General features: G+C 39.3%; 1 protein-coding gene across 1 annotated transcript in view; it reads right to left on the minus strand.

Annotated features, from left to right (window-relative positions):
* Positions 1-15274, minus strand: part of LOC134210981 (uncharacterized) — a 49535-nt gene that overhangs the window by 5680 nt on the left and 28581 nt on the right. Inside the window, exon 2 of the mRNA XM_062687460.1 lies at positions 4043-4184. Within this exon, the coding sequence (XP_062543444.1) occupies positions 4043-4184 (142 nt within the window). The remainder of the gene's footprint in view (positions 1-4042; positions 4185-15274) is intronic.

A 15274-nucleotide genomic window follows, 5' to 3' on the forward strand; every position in this document is an offset into this window, starting at 1 on the left:
TGGCTGAAGGGCAGTGGACTAATTGTCAGGCCACCAGAAGCCACCCAAAGAGAACATAATCTTTGCAGATCAGAAGGCGTGCCTCTATCAGGAATCAATCAAGGCTTAAAGCAGTTTCAGTTCTGGTCTTTACCTTACGAAACTTTTTTTCTTTATCGCCCACCCGGGGGCCAATACAGTTTCTTCCTTCGCAAACACCAGTCTTTCAAGACCCACCGCTTTCTGATGCGAATATATCTCCTCTTCACATTTTCAGCGCAACTTGCGCTTATTTTTACGTAGCTGACCACACTTGATTCCATTCAGATCTTTGCTCTACGTAATTTAAATCTGGTTGATGGAATGCTTGCTCTATCATGGGCAAAGCTATCGCGATGGATGACTTACTCCACCGGAGTCGCACACTTGCTATAGATAAGTTTCTGCGATTCGAATGCGACTAAATTGCGTCACATTAGAGTTGCTGCAACCAAACCAGCTCTTTTTTCCAAATTGTGCCAAGCTTTTGAACAACAAAAGGCTCCATGGGTAAATGAAAGCCATCGCAATAGGTCACCACCTCGTCAGCTCACACAATCTAGTACCATCGTCGGTAATCTTCAAGAAGCATGCGAATACCGAGCATAAAAACAACCTTCATCTAACTACTGCCACCAATTTTTCGAAGGAGTAAGAGATTTCAGCCTATATCAAATCATTACGAAAGCAGAAACATGAAAGGTCCAGAGCAAAAGTCCGGGAGCATCTACATAAAGCTGATTCTTAACCAGTTGCTTAGAATCAGTTACTTCTCATCGTTCTGGAAGTCAATGGAAGTAATCCTCATCCGGAAGCCTGGAAAGGACCCTGGGAAACTTTTTTTCAGGGTTATCCAAGCTCTAAAAAAAGGAAATGTGAAAAAAACAATATCTTGCTGGAGGAACAGTTCGGTTTCTGACAAGGTCGATCCACTTCCCAGCTGCTTTGTGAAAATCGTCAACAACTATCTGTCGGCAAGGTCTCGATCAGTTCCCAACATCCCAACAACATCTTCCAAACCCACCAGACTATATTTATAATTGAGAACGGCTTTCTAGTAGAGGGCACCCCAGCCCTCCAAATTTTGCCGTTTTAATTAACAATTATTGAGCAAATTGAAGGTTGAGAAATATCCGCTTCATCAAACAAACAATGAAGATGTGCAATCTTTCCTCTATAAATATGATTGTATTTTTCGAGAAATTCTTACAATCTTAGCTATAACAGATATTGAAAAGTTTACTTGGAATGAGGCTTTCGAACATCATGAAAGAAGGCTTCCGAGCCTCTAGTCTTGAATATAGGCTTTTGAGCCTCACAAAAAAAGGCTTCTGAGTCTCTGAAAAGGAGGCTTCTGAGACTGTGGAAAGGATGCTTCCGAGTTTCTGGGAAGGAGGGAAAGGAGGCTTCCAAGCCTGTTGTAAGTAAGCTTCCTGAGGCCTCTTGAAAGGAGACTTTCACGCCTCATGAAAGAATACTTTCGAGCCTCTTGAAAAAAGGCTTTCGAGCATTACGAAAACATGCTTTAGAGTGCCTTAAAAGGAGACTTTGGAGCCGCTTGAAATGAGGCTTTCAAACATCTTGAAAGAAGGCTTCTGAGCTTCTAGTCTTGAAAAAAAGGCTCTTGAGCATGACAAAAGGAAGCTTCCGAGCCTCTGGAAAGGAGGCTTCCGAGCCTCTGGAAAGGGGGCTTCTGAGCCTCTGAAAAGCAGGCTTCTGAGCTTCTGGAAAGGATTGGAATGAAGGCTTCCAAGCCTGTTGAAAGGATGCTTCCTGAGGCCTCTTGAAAGGAGGCTTTCGAGCCTTTCGAAAGGAGGCTTTCGAGCGCCTTGAAATGAGGCTTTTGAACCTCTTGAAATGAGGCTTTCAAAAATCTTGAAAGAAGGCTTCCGAGCCTCTAGTCTTCAAAATAGGCTTTTGAGCATCATCAAAAGAGGCTTCCGAGCATCATGAAAAGATGCTTAAAAGGCATAAAAAGAGGCTTTGGGGGCTTCCGAGTTTCTGGAAACGTTGGAAAGGAGCCTCTCGAAATGAGGCTTTCGAACATCTTGAAAGAAGGCTTCCGAGTCTCTAGTCTTGAAAAAAGGCTCTTGAGCATGACAAAAGGAGGCTTCCGAGCCTCTGGAAAGGAGATTTCCGAGCCTCTGAAAAGGAGGCTTCCGAGCCTCTGAAAAGGAGGCTTCTGAGCCTCTGAAAAGGAGGCTTCTGAGCCTCTGAAAAGGAGGCTTCTGAGCCTCTGAAAAGGAGGCTTCTGAGCCTCTGGAAAGGATGGAAAAAAGGCTTCCAAGCCTGTTGAAAGGATGCTTCCTGAGGCCTCTTGAAAGGAGGCTTTCGAGCCTTTCAAAGGGAGGCTTTAGAGCGCCTTGAAAGAAGGCTGTTGAACCTCTTGAAATGAGGCTTTCGAAGATCTTGAAAGAAGGCTTCCGAGCCTCTAGTCTTGAAAATAGGCTTTTGAGCCTCATAAAAGGAGGCTTCCGAGCCTCATAAAAAAAAAGCTTAAAAGGCATAAAAAGAGGCTTTGGAGGCTTCCAAGCCTGTTGAAAGAAGACTTCCTGACGCCTCTTGAAAGGAGATTTCCAAGCCTCTTGAAATGAGGCTTTCGAACATCTTGAAAGAAGGCTTCCGAGCCTCTAGTCTTGAAAATAGGCTTTTGAGAATCATAAAGAGAGGCTTCTGAGCCTCTGGAAAAAAGGCTTCTGAGCCTTTGGAAAGGAGGTTTCCGAGTTTCTTTAAAAGATGGAAAGAAGACTTCCGAGCTTCTTGAATGATGTCTTTCGAACTTCTTGTAAGAAGGCTAACGAGTCTTCTCGAAAGGTTTTTCAAAAGAAGGCTTCCGAGCCTATTGAAGAGAGGCTCCGGATCCTCTTGAAAGGAGGCTTACAATCCCCTTCGAAAGGGGCGCCCATGCTTCTTGCAACGGAACTACACAGTTTTTCAAGATTTTCAAATTTTTGTTCCATCGTCGTTTTGTTCTATTGGCCTTTTATCCTACAGCCTTTCATACACTGGGCTGGTTGTGGTAGGCAAGATTATCTTGGCATTATTGATGCATATTAAAGTTCTTCAACAAAAAACTAAACAATTATCAAAATTTTATTAATAAGTTTTCATTCCAATTGTTATTTATCCGCCATTACGCATTTTTGTCCGAGGTACCCCATGAGGTCACCAAAGGTACCCCCAAGAGTACATGTACCCCACGTTGAGAACCGCTGCGTTACTGTAACTGGCTGATTGGGCCTTACTGACTATAGTGTCTTCACGGGCATTAATTCCAGAATTTTAATGCAAATCGATTTGACGGGATTGCAGACCATACAACGTACTTTGTAAACGCAATTTACACCACACTTATAAATGCGAAAAAAATAATTTAAATTTTGAGTTATTCCGCATTGTGAACTACAATATTTAATTTTTTAAATACACATTTTGCATCAACTGCAGATTTATTATTGATAAGACATGTGCACTTAGTCTGGTTAGATTTGGCTCCATAACCGGAAATGCTCTTTTCATAAGACTTTCCTCCATCGGAAGGGAGCCAGTTCAAATAAGCTTGCTAGCATAACAACACATCATCGATCGTATCATGAAATAGGTACTTTCTATGATCATTCACCGTTGGACATGGTTGTCAATGAAGCAGTGGCGGCACTCATTAACTGCAGGAGCTAATGGCACCCTTTATGCCATATCGTTTCATCAAAAGTCATAGTCATCATTACTGTCAGTATTCATTTACAGTTGATGTGGATGTCGGTGGAAAAAAATCAGCAACAAGTGATTTTTCATCCAATATACACTGCCTGTCACGAGACTGATCTTCAACGTATCTACCCCTCGGCGTTGTTACTGCCAATTGCTGTGCAACAGCGCAGCAATGCAATGCAGCAATTGCGACCAATTCATGATTCGCGATTTACATAACCGAGCTGTGAACCCGCGAGTTACATACGGGAGGGAAGTGACCAAACAGTTCCCCCACACATGCATATGGTGCAGCACGAAGCTGGGAGCTTACCTTTCGATCCATTAACCGACAGGGCACCAGTATCGTCTCGTCCATGGCATTGACTGTCTTGACAAACTTCTCCATGGCGTTCAGTATACTTTGGTTCGAGAATTCCTGATCATCGTGTCGGGCGATCCGCCGCAAGCAATTCCTGTGAATGAAGAGATATGGAAGGTGATTAGTCAACAGATATTGATTTGCACTACATTTCGGATTATTATGCTAAATAAACCGATTATTTTCATAATAGCCATTCGAGAGATTCAATTCGCTTCACACGATTGATCACTCAAGTTTCGTAAAAACGGCCAATGGAATCGTCCAGAAAGAAAATAATTAACCATCGAGCGGGTTACATAGGCGGAAAGGCCTCCAAGCTGATCAACACTCATTCGATACATAGTCTTTTAGTCTTACATGTTTACTGCCTTCACAGTTCAGTTATAAATCGCTCTTTCGCCTTGTCGATGAATGGATTTACTCGCTTTTGATGGAACCTTCAGAGTCATCAAAGGATAGACTTAATTTTTTGTTTCATATTCGATTACGGTGGATACCGCAGGCGGAGACGAAACGAGAGAAAAAAACATCGAAGCCGAAGAGATTGCTGCAGCCGGAATTTGTTGATGGACTGACATCGTGAAGAACGCGCGCGATTGATTCGTTCATCGATCTATGCAAAGCGAAAATCGAAACGTCTAGTCGCGGTTGAGGCCGGTTGTTCTTCGAGGAAATAAAAAAGAAAAACAAACCGATCGATGGTGCTATGCTCAAGTTCAAATCTTTTGAAACCGGAAAGATCGAACGCAATTATCACATCGTGCATCGATGAACGGCCACTTCTATGTCGGTGGTGGTGGTGGTGGTGGTGCTGCTGCTGCTGGTGGATGGGTCCGTTCGGAACTCATGTAACGCAGAAATTTACGATTTTTGAACCCAATTCCGCCACGTAAAGGTTTTATGGAAGACTATTTTTCATTTATTTGTTTGGATTTGACGACAAACTCGCGAGCCTCAAGAGAATTACATAATTTGTGAACAATCCCTTTGGTATCGCTTGGATGATTTCCGTGTTGCTCTGTGAGATTGTCCTTGAAAGACGGTTTTTCCATGGGCCCGAATGTGATACGAATTGATTTTTTGTGCGTTTCAAAGTCCGTAGGCACATGTCTTAAAAAATGTAATATGTAGGTGATTATTATTTCGTTTTTATTCATAAGGTTCTTAGTCCGAAGCTTGTCACACAAAACGTAGTAATCCCCACAGCGGTCCCGTTAATTATAGAAAATGTTTTTAAAAGCTACACACACAAAAAAGAAGATAAAAAGCCATCATAAAACGTGATTACGACTATCCTTCCGCGTTTAACTATGAAAAAATCTCCCACGAGGTCACTTGCATAAAAATTTGCTCGTGATTCTGGTTACTTAATTAGTTTACTCTACTTGGTTTCCCATTCGAAGCGTAAAGCCCTTTTCCACTCTGTCATGCATGTTATCGCCACTTTTTTCACAAGAACATCACATAATTTTGCATCATCGACGCTAATTGGTGTCCACTTATCTGCGTACTTGCTTTACTATACGCTCATCATCACCAGCTCGATTACATCAACGCAACGTCGAACCGGTACGGCGGCGGCGTAATGCACTTGACGATGATCGGATGACTCAATTAAGATCGTATCTAATCTCCTGCTCGTGCACCGCGTCTATTTCGCCTTGCGTCGACCTTGCAGGAAATAGTCCTCCCACTGACCCGGCTGCCACCGCGCGCTCTCACTGGCTGCGCATCACACAATACCGGAGAAAGTGGACTAAAATGCTACCATGGGGTTAGATGATCAAAAATGTAGAATTAATAACTAGTGGCGTTGGGATTATCTTCAGCGAAAATGTTTCGAATAACGCAGTTCAGAATTATTTTTGAATACGTAATTTTCATGAAATTTTCTAATCAATCTGCAGGCAACACTAAATAACAATTAAAAAATAAATTCAACTAATAATATGTTGTTGATCTTTATTCTTTTGGTACGAAAGAAGAGCGCCAAGTAACGTTGAAAAACGATTCAATTAAATTTACGAATATCAAACAATCCTCTCTCTCTACCGATTTATCAATTGATAATGCATGCAGAGGTTTACGTGAAAGTGTTGCTCATCCATCCACAATTTTGTTTTTAATTGGTTTTTGTCTTTTGCGTCACTGATCGCCAATGCAATAATTATTGGGGACAAATTGCGCACGATCTTCACCATAGTTGGCGCCGGCGTCTAAAATAAATCTCTAACTAAACTATCATTGGATACAGAATTTTGTTTTGTTATGTTCGTTGCGTTTTAAGAAAAAAAAAAAAAAAGGCCTTAGTCTTTCGTGACAACAATTCAATATTCAGCACAAAGCCTGTTTTAAAAAAAATCAAATATGATTACAAGATCGTTTAGTTTTAACAGGCAAATTATTTCCAACAAATATCCAAAATTTCGGAACGATGCGCATTTCCCTACTCACCCCTAGCTTCAAAATTACATCATTGTTTTACAGAGCACACTGTCAAGGCTCGTGCTAAAACGAGTCCCTATAGTCGCCCCAGCAGGTGGGTAGTGCGATTTATAGATCGTCTGTCCTCTGTACGGTTTGAAGGAGAAGAAGGTAAATTGTGTGGTTCGAGGGGGTGGCATTTATGGCAATCGATGATGGTGGCTATATAGGAAAAGTACAAAAAGCTCCCAGTGCAAATGTTTCACTCCGTACTCATCTACATTCTTCAGGCTCGGTGCACAAGTACTCGGAAAAGTAAGTCGATTATACATGCATGCCGCGAACCGGGTGCACCGGGGATACCCAGTGACATAAAATTATACCCAAGCCGCGCGCTGACATACTTTGTATGGCAGGTCCGAGGGGGTACTGATATAACACACGTCATACTACATTCAGGATTCTCCTGTGAAGTACGGCTTACAAGCACGAGCTTGTAGGAGATTCCTAAATTTCGGTTGAACAAGTGAACGTACCCAAATCCATTGTAGCGTGTAACCTGATTCTTAGGTGTTTTCCATACTCGTACTTGATAATCGTCATCTCTATTCAAAGCTGACGGACTCATTGGACAATCCCTTGTGAACCAACCAAACAATGATGTGCTTCAAAATTGTTTCGTGCATAGCATGGGGAGGCCTTTTCGGTGCAAGATAGCTAGAATCGATCGTCAACTGTCTGACGTTTACATCACCGCATATTTATATGCAGCGACACATATTTCGACAAAGACGGCTTTCTTAGAATAGAAAGTGAAGCAATAGATCTCGGTCCATGTTTTGCTGGTTGCTTTATGAAGGGGCCAAGCGTACGAGTCCTCCTTTGTGCATCGGCGGCGTCAACCGTAAGAATAACAGATCGGCTGAAAATTGTGATCGAAATAAAATTATGTATATTTTGACATTGTAGACTGATAATAGTTGCTAGGTCACAAACATAAATATTACCGGAATCCGAAATTCCTTTCAATGTTCCAAATCTATGATAGCAATACTTTAAACGACAGATTTCACCATCTTTTATGATCATCATAAATCTCACTTACATAAAATCTAATGAATTTAATATCTGATAATGTAAATAAATTATATTTTTAACATTAAAATGGAATAATTGCATTTAACTTTTGAAGTTTCGATTACTGGAATTTAAAAAGTTAAGACATGGGAGAACTGTTCCGTTTATATTCATCTCATTGGGAAACAAAGAAATGCGGCACCAATTTCGTCGCTTCTTTTTGTTAAAATCCGTATTCACTGCTGAAAAAATCACAAAAATAAGAAACATATCGAATTCCTTTTCGTTGCTTTGTTTTTCGTGGGATGAATATCGAAGTTATGAGATTAAGTGCAGGAACAGTAACCTTATGAAAAGAACTCTCAAAGTATCATTCAATATAATTTGGTGTTGTTTTGTTAGACAGTCAAAACGGGAAAGGGTCGTTTGACCGAAACGTATTCGGCCAAATGTCCTATCCGGCCAAATGTCCTATTCAGCCAAATGTCATATTCGATCAAATGACCTATTCGGCCAAATGACCTTTTTGATCAAATGTCATATTTGGCCAAATGTCATATTCGGCCAAATGACCTATACGGCCAAATGTCCTATTCGGCCATATGACCCTAAATGACTGTCGACCTAATGGTCTGTTCGGCCAAATGGTATATTAATACGGTTTCAACCAAACAGCCCTTCTCCACAGCTTTTTTAACAGGGACGAATGGTAAACGCAGAGCGATTTTCTATGAATTGTTAAGATCACTGTTTTCCATAGAAGTAGATGATCACAATATTTAGAAGCCCCAGCTCGCCGATCTATGTTGTTAGTTTTGTACGGATTATGGCTCAAGTTGACTTGCGTTATAATCCTACTTCAATTGAACATCACACCTTGAGGGGCACAACACTCTTTCGGTTCCCCATGCCTAACATTATTTTATGAGAATCGTAAAAAATGTATTAAAAACATGTCTTCGGCTCCGTAAAGTTTCACGACAAATGAGCCTTCCAAATCAACGATAAACATTCCTAATCTTTTGGTAGGGAAATCATCACTTTTCACGTAACACATCAAGTTATATTTTTGTTCAATTGAAAACATATTTAGTAACGTTTCAGTTAAAACTAGGAGACATTTTGTTACATTTTTTGTTATTTTAACTACTAATGGTACATGTTTTATATCAACCTCTGTTATAAAAAATGCTGTAACAGAATAACAAGCTCCGATATAAATCTATTACCACCTACTGGTCAGGTAGCTACTGAAGTCTATATTTTTTTCCCTGCATCCGTATCGAAAACAAAGAGGTATTCTACTACAAAAGCAGTCCAAAGATCGTTTCTGCGATTGAACCCACCTTCCGCTTATTATTTACTAACGGTAATCATTGGATCGTAAAGCCCGTTTACAACACAAACAACAAAAACTGTTCTAAGTTTGGCGCTAATTAGCACATTGTGAAGCAAACAAAAACTGTAATCCGATAGAGCTTTACATATTTCACAAATGCTCACAAAAAAAATCTGAGTTCCTGGAAATAAACGGAATTAATTATTTGCGTTTGCGAATTATATCCGTAATAAACAACTATGTCTAGTCATGCCAAAATGATATTCTACAAGAACAGAATCCTGTATCACATCACTCCGACCGCTAATTTTTGTCTTGAACGTAGTCATCGTTCAAATTAATGACTCAGATCTTTTTGAAACAATAATAACCAAATATTTATTTTGACACTTTTTCTTGTATGTCTTCAGTGACACTTCGTTCTCTCTGAAGCTCTGCCTGGATTTCAACAACAGTCTGATATTTTAACTTACTTAGCAACGATATTTTAGTCTTCTTGCTTAAGACTGATGAAGCCTATCATATTTCGTGAGAAATCGGTAAACAACTTAGAAAACAACGAAGAATCCAAGGAACACCTGAGAGGGATATGTGCAATGGCAAATTATGAACTAGGTAATTCTTATATTATCAGAACATAAAAAATATATTGTATTAAAAAACTTACACTGCTTTGTTTTCAAGAGTTTTATAATTCACGTATTTTCAAACGCTGCCAATTATTTAATACCTTATCTATTGCTGCTAAATATCAAGAACACTTCTGCATGTCAATTGACTTTTCCCGTCAAATATTTTATCTCGCGTTGTGGTCTCAGTTCATTCTTTGACTTATTTAAGATCAACTTTTCCAATTAAAATTTCAAAAACAAAAAATGCAAAAAGTGCTGCAGTGTAGATCGGCCTGATGTTGGTCTAAAAACAAGCAAATGTTAAAACAAAATAAAATGGTAGCACTTTTATCCAGTAACAGTAAGACGCGTCCAGCGTATGAGTTTTTTTTAAGGAAAGTTAATCTTAAATAAAACCGATACAAATATTTATAACAATATAACAATTATGTCACCCCCTCGATTTTTTCTGCTCTAAAATAATATGTTGAGGGGGGCAACAAAAAAAAATGAACAATTTGGAGGATTTTCAAAATATTCTTTAACAAATCCGAGGAGTTTTTTTTTAATTTTTTTTTTTGTTTTCATTTTAATATTTATTTTTTATCCTTCCGGAGACCAGAAGGACATAATTTAAACTAAATATTTTTAATGACCCAAATGAAAAAATCAATTGCTTTATTTATCCATTTATTTGAAAGACAATCTATGTTTGACGGTCGCTATTGTGGTGGTCTTGATACGCACATAATTTTTTTTTTATAAATCATGTTTTAACTATTCTGTTATTCGTCCGTTTGTCTATACCGTGTGTCCATGTGTCCATGTTATGTATCGATGCATTGTTCCGTTTGCCAGTTAACCAGTCTGTTGAGAGTGTTCCTCCGAGAAAATTGTCACGTTGTCAATCTCCGTCAAGAAGCCGTATCGGTCAAATACTTCCCCAAGAGGCTGCCGTACTACTGCTCTTCGACTGATTGACTGACCTTTCCCGTCAAAAATTTTATCTCTTTCTACTGTCTCAGGCGATTCTTTGGCTTATTTAGAGTCAACTTTCTCAAAAAAAACATATTTTTTAAGCCTCCAACTATTTTTAAAATTGAAAACAAAAATTGAAAAAGTGCTTTTTTTATTAGAATTGCCCGACTTTGAACGAACAGCGGGTGAATTTTTCAGGTCGGTTCACACGTGCAGCACTTTTTCGGTTTTTGTTTTCGATTTTCAAAACATTTGGAGGCTTCAACAAATATGGATTCTTTGAGAAAGTTGACCTTTAATAAGCCAAAGAATCAATTGAGCGAATAAAATATTTTGACGGGAAAGGTCAATTGCAGGAGCGGCTGGGATTCGCATCCTTAACCATCCGCCTCAAAAGCTAACGTGTAGCCGATTCAGCCGTGGGACCGCACAAAAGAATCGATGGAACAAATAATAATTTTGAAGGAGTTTTCGTCAGTGGGAAACCATAGAAATTGTGATTATCTTGAAAAATTAATTTTTTCGTTCAAATCATTAAATTTTAAGTTGAAGCTCTATGTAATGTTTGGGGTCGCAAAACTTTGAATCATCATACTTTTTCGGAAATCTTTCAAACAAACACAAAAGGATAAAAAAAACTCTGATAACCAGAATATTTCTATAAATCCCTAAATTTTCGATTTCGAGTAACTATTGTTTGCGTAGTTAGAGTCTCACGCTTCCAGAAGCTTTCTTTTCAACCCTCGGAATGTTTTTTTTTCATGCATTTTTATTTGTATGGAGAAAAAATCATATTCTGACAAACCCCTTCCCCTATAAGCCCTTATGTAGTTGATGTATGGTCCCTTCTAGGGAATCTTGAATCATCAATCATCTTGAAAGGAAAGCACCGTTTTGATTCATATTCCAAACACTTTTCACTTCGGAGTTTTTTTTAACTTTATTTACATGATTTTTTACTTTTAAGAATAATTTCATCACGGACACTCCGGAGGTTTTTTTTATATCTTTATTATCGAGACTTTCAACCTAAGGCTGGATCGTCTCGCTCTTCGGAGGTCTTTATGGCACATGAATTATAATATTTGAATAGATCAATAGTTTCCATCAGTTAGCGAAAGAATTGAACTCTCTTATAAGCGCTTAACATTCATTTTTTTTTTTTTTTAATTCTTTATTAAAGTGTTTTTTACACTTGACATTCATATTTTATTGATTGTAACTATGAATACTGAACTAGGCTGAATTAGCTTTTCCGAACACTACTTTAAAAGCCCTAGAATGCAATATTTCAACGTTATCTTATCGTTAGGCAGCTATAATGTCCTTGATACATATACCTGCCGAAAAAATTCGCTTATTTATGCAATAATAACGAAATGTTTCCAACAAATCTCCATGTGACGAGTCTTCGGAATCTGAGTCTTTTCGGGATTTGAGTCAAAACGGTATATTTAAAACCGTCTGCTTATATTAGATTATAAACATATGACATTTTGCTCTGTTCGTTTTCAATGAGTATGAAAGAGATAAATGTTGAAGATTAAGGATAGAAACTACTTATCATATAGTGTTCCAGATTTAAGTCAACATCTTTCAGGATCATAAACAACAGTTATCTCTCCCTTACTCCCTTATTAAGAGCCAATATTTTGAAATTACGGCCCATTCCTGACTTAGGCAACACCCGTTTTTGTCTATCACCGATACTTATTTCCAAATTTGGGAAACACTCCGATTTTTTTTGTTCCTTTATTAAAGAGACTTGCAGCCCTTGCCTGGCTGGTCTCTGAAAGATTATTATCATTGTATTACATTTAAAAATAGTACAGTTCGAATTATTTTTTCTTAGATCTAGTATTGTAGACTTTCCACTCTGATTTGGAAAAGTTCGTCGCTGTACTCTAGCTCATCTGATCTTCACATGTTTAAAATTGATTTCGTCGTTAACTAGAATGAACTGCCTGTTAACTGAATCGGAAATCCTTCAGTGCACTCGACTTCTGGTATCAGTCGATCACCATCCAGGAACATTTCATCGAGTTTATGTTCGACATTCTGACTATGTGCCCGATCTACCAAAATCGAGAAGTGGTTTCCCAAGCGGATACAGTTTATGGTCTGTATGTGCCTTTTCCAAGAGCCATCTTTCATGTGCGCAACACCTTTATTTCATAGAATCCAGAAGGATTCAAACATGATATATCTAGGATTCAAACACGAATTACATTTAACTGTTATCCTTGCTCGCAAGTTCTCTTCTTAATCTCAATCTTATCCTTTTTAGTACGCATGCAAGTGCCTCTGCGTTGATAAGACGCTCGAAAGAAGAATCGTATTAATGCTGATCGGATCGATCGCAATTTTGTGACTTGGATCGTCCGTATTTAAAAGATGATGGGACTCCCGCAAGAAGAATGGTTTTATCGTGAATCCGAATTATCACAATTCTGCATGATGGGACACCAAATAAGCTTCTTCTGTGTTGGTGCGACGCCCGCAATCAGAATTTTGTTGTTATGGGTCTGATGGGTCATAATTCTGCTTTGGTGAGACTCCTGCTAGAGGATTTGTGTTATCTTGGGTCGAATGAATCATAATTCCGCGGAGCCGGCGCCCTTATCAAAGAGTTCCTTCCTCTGCGTTGGTGAGACGCCCGCAAGAAAAATAGTGTTCTGGATAGGATGGTTCATAATTCTGCGAGGTTCGTCGCCCACATTCAAAATCTTCTTCCCCTGCTTTGGTGAGACGCCCACTAGAGGAACGGTGTTATTGTGGATCCGAATGATCACAATTCTGCAGGATGGGACGCCAAAATTTTCTTCCTCTGCGTTGGTGAGACGCCCGCAATAAGTTAGTGATATTATGGAACGGATGGATCGCAATTCTGCGACATGGGACGCCCGCATTCAAAACCTTCTTTTTCTGCGTTGGTAAGACGCCCGCTAGAGGAATGGTGTTATCATGGATCGAATGAAATATAATTCAGTGTGATGAGACGCTGCTCAAGCAGTATTATCTAATTGTTTAACGGATTTTGCATGGTGAGACTCCCGCTTGTAAAAGTTTCTTCATCTACGTACGTTGGTCGATCGTTCGCAAGTAATATTGTGCTGTATAGTGGATCGGAGTTATCACAATTTTGTGTCGTGGATTGCTCGCATGTAAGAATTTCTTTCAGTGCGTTGATGGTACGCTCGCATAAATGATGGTGCTGTTGTGGATCCAGAAGGGCTTAAGTGCTCGGAATTTTTTCAATGAAAGTTACCAAAATTACTTTTCAAGTTACGGGATTCTGTTTATGTTTCTGGTTGTTTGACAACTGTAAATAGGCAATAAAATAGATGTGTGTTCAAAGAATGTGACATCAGTAGTAGCAGAAATTACTCCGGCTTTTGCTCGGTAATTTGCACGGTTTCATAATCCTCCTTGATTGACGCTCTTGGACGCTGTCCAAGAGAATCGTTTTGAAATTCAAGTGAAAATTGCTCTACAGAGACCGCAGAAACTCAGTTTCGGTCCGATCAATGGATCTACAGCGGCCTCTGTCACCACTTTAAAAACTTTTGATCCAGAGACAGACGTTTGTTCAAAGTTGTTTTTTCTCAGGTGGGGAAGCATTTGTGATGCAACACTTTTATTTGCAATCCAACGTACTGCACAAAATTTTACTGGGAACAATGTAAATCCACACTGAAGGAAGTCATCTATAAGCCATATAAGTCATGTCGCATTCCTTCTTTAAAAGCATTATGAACTGTATGCGATCCACAGTTTCCAATATTAAGAATGGAAAACAATGAGCTGTCCCGGAGTTCTTGAATATCACCTTGCAAATATTTCTGTACCAGTCCAGTCTTCTCAAGTAATCCAATGTTGGTAGAAAATCGTTCTTTTATCCCATCGACTGAATCCTTGGCTTTCGTGGAGGAAAAGAAAGATGATCCTAAGTACCTTTATTCAATTTGCCCACGGATTCTATTCCAGAATCGGACCATCTTCTAGCGTTACGAAATTTTGTTTAAGGCTTCATCAAATCCTATCGTGAATTTCGCGCACTCTTCCGAGGCAGCCATGAGTTCGTTTGTATAGTAAGGAGCTACACCTTACGGGTCCGCGACGTTAGGCATAAGGACATTAGGCATAAGTACGCTAGGCATAATGGACGTTAGGCATAACGGACGTTAGGCATAATGGACGTTTGGCATAATTCTACCTTCTTTATGTCATAGGCTGTTCTTTGGGTTATTTTATGCCTAACGTCAATTATGCCTATCGTCCATTATGCCGGACGTCCATTATGCCTAATGTACTTATGCCTAACGTCCATTATGCCTAACGTACATTATGCCTATCGTCCGTTATGCCGGACGTCCATTATGCCTAACGGGGTATACCCACACCTTACAGGTACCCAACCTTTGGTCTACCCTTTTCGTGTTTTGCAGCAATGCAATGTCGCTGTAGTAGATCATTCTCAGGAAAAAGCACAGTATCAGTCCCAGCGGAACCTTGTGCGCATGAATGACTTCTAACACCCAAAGAATTTTGGCATTAATAACATTCTCTTACAACAAGAAATTCTTAAAGGCAGATGATTCTGATGGTGCAGTGCTGGAAATTCGAGCTATGGGTGGAGTTGCAATTATTGTCAAATCTTATTTAGGGAAATCTGTTCATTGGGAAAGATTTTTTATTTGCTTGTTTAATTAAAACATTTCACACTATGAGGTGCACCCTTCTCATGCTCAT

The sequence above is a fragment of the Armigeres subalbatus genome, chromosome 2 (genome assembly GCF_024139115.2).
Source record: "Armigeres subalbatus isolate Guangzhou_Male chromosome 2, GZ_Asu_2, whole genome shotgun sequence".
NCBI classification, from domain to species: domain Eukaryota; kingdom Metazoa; phylum Arthropoda; class Insecta; order Diptera; family Culicidae; genus Armigeres; species Armigeres subalbatus.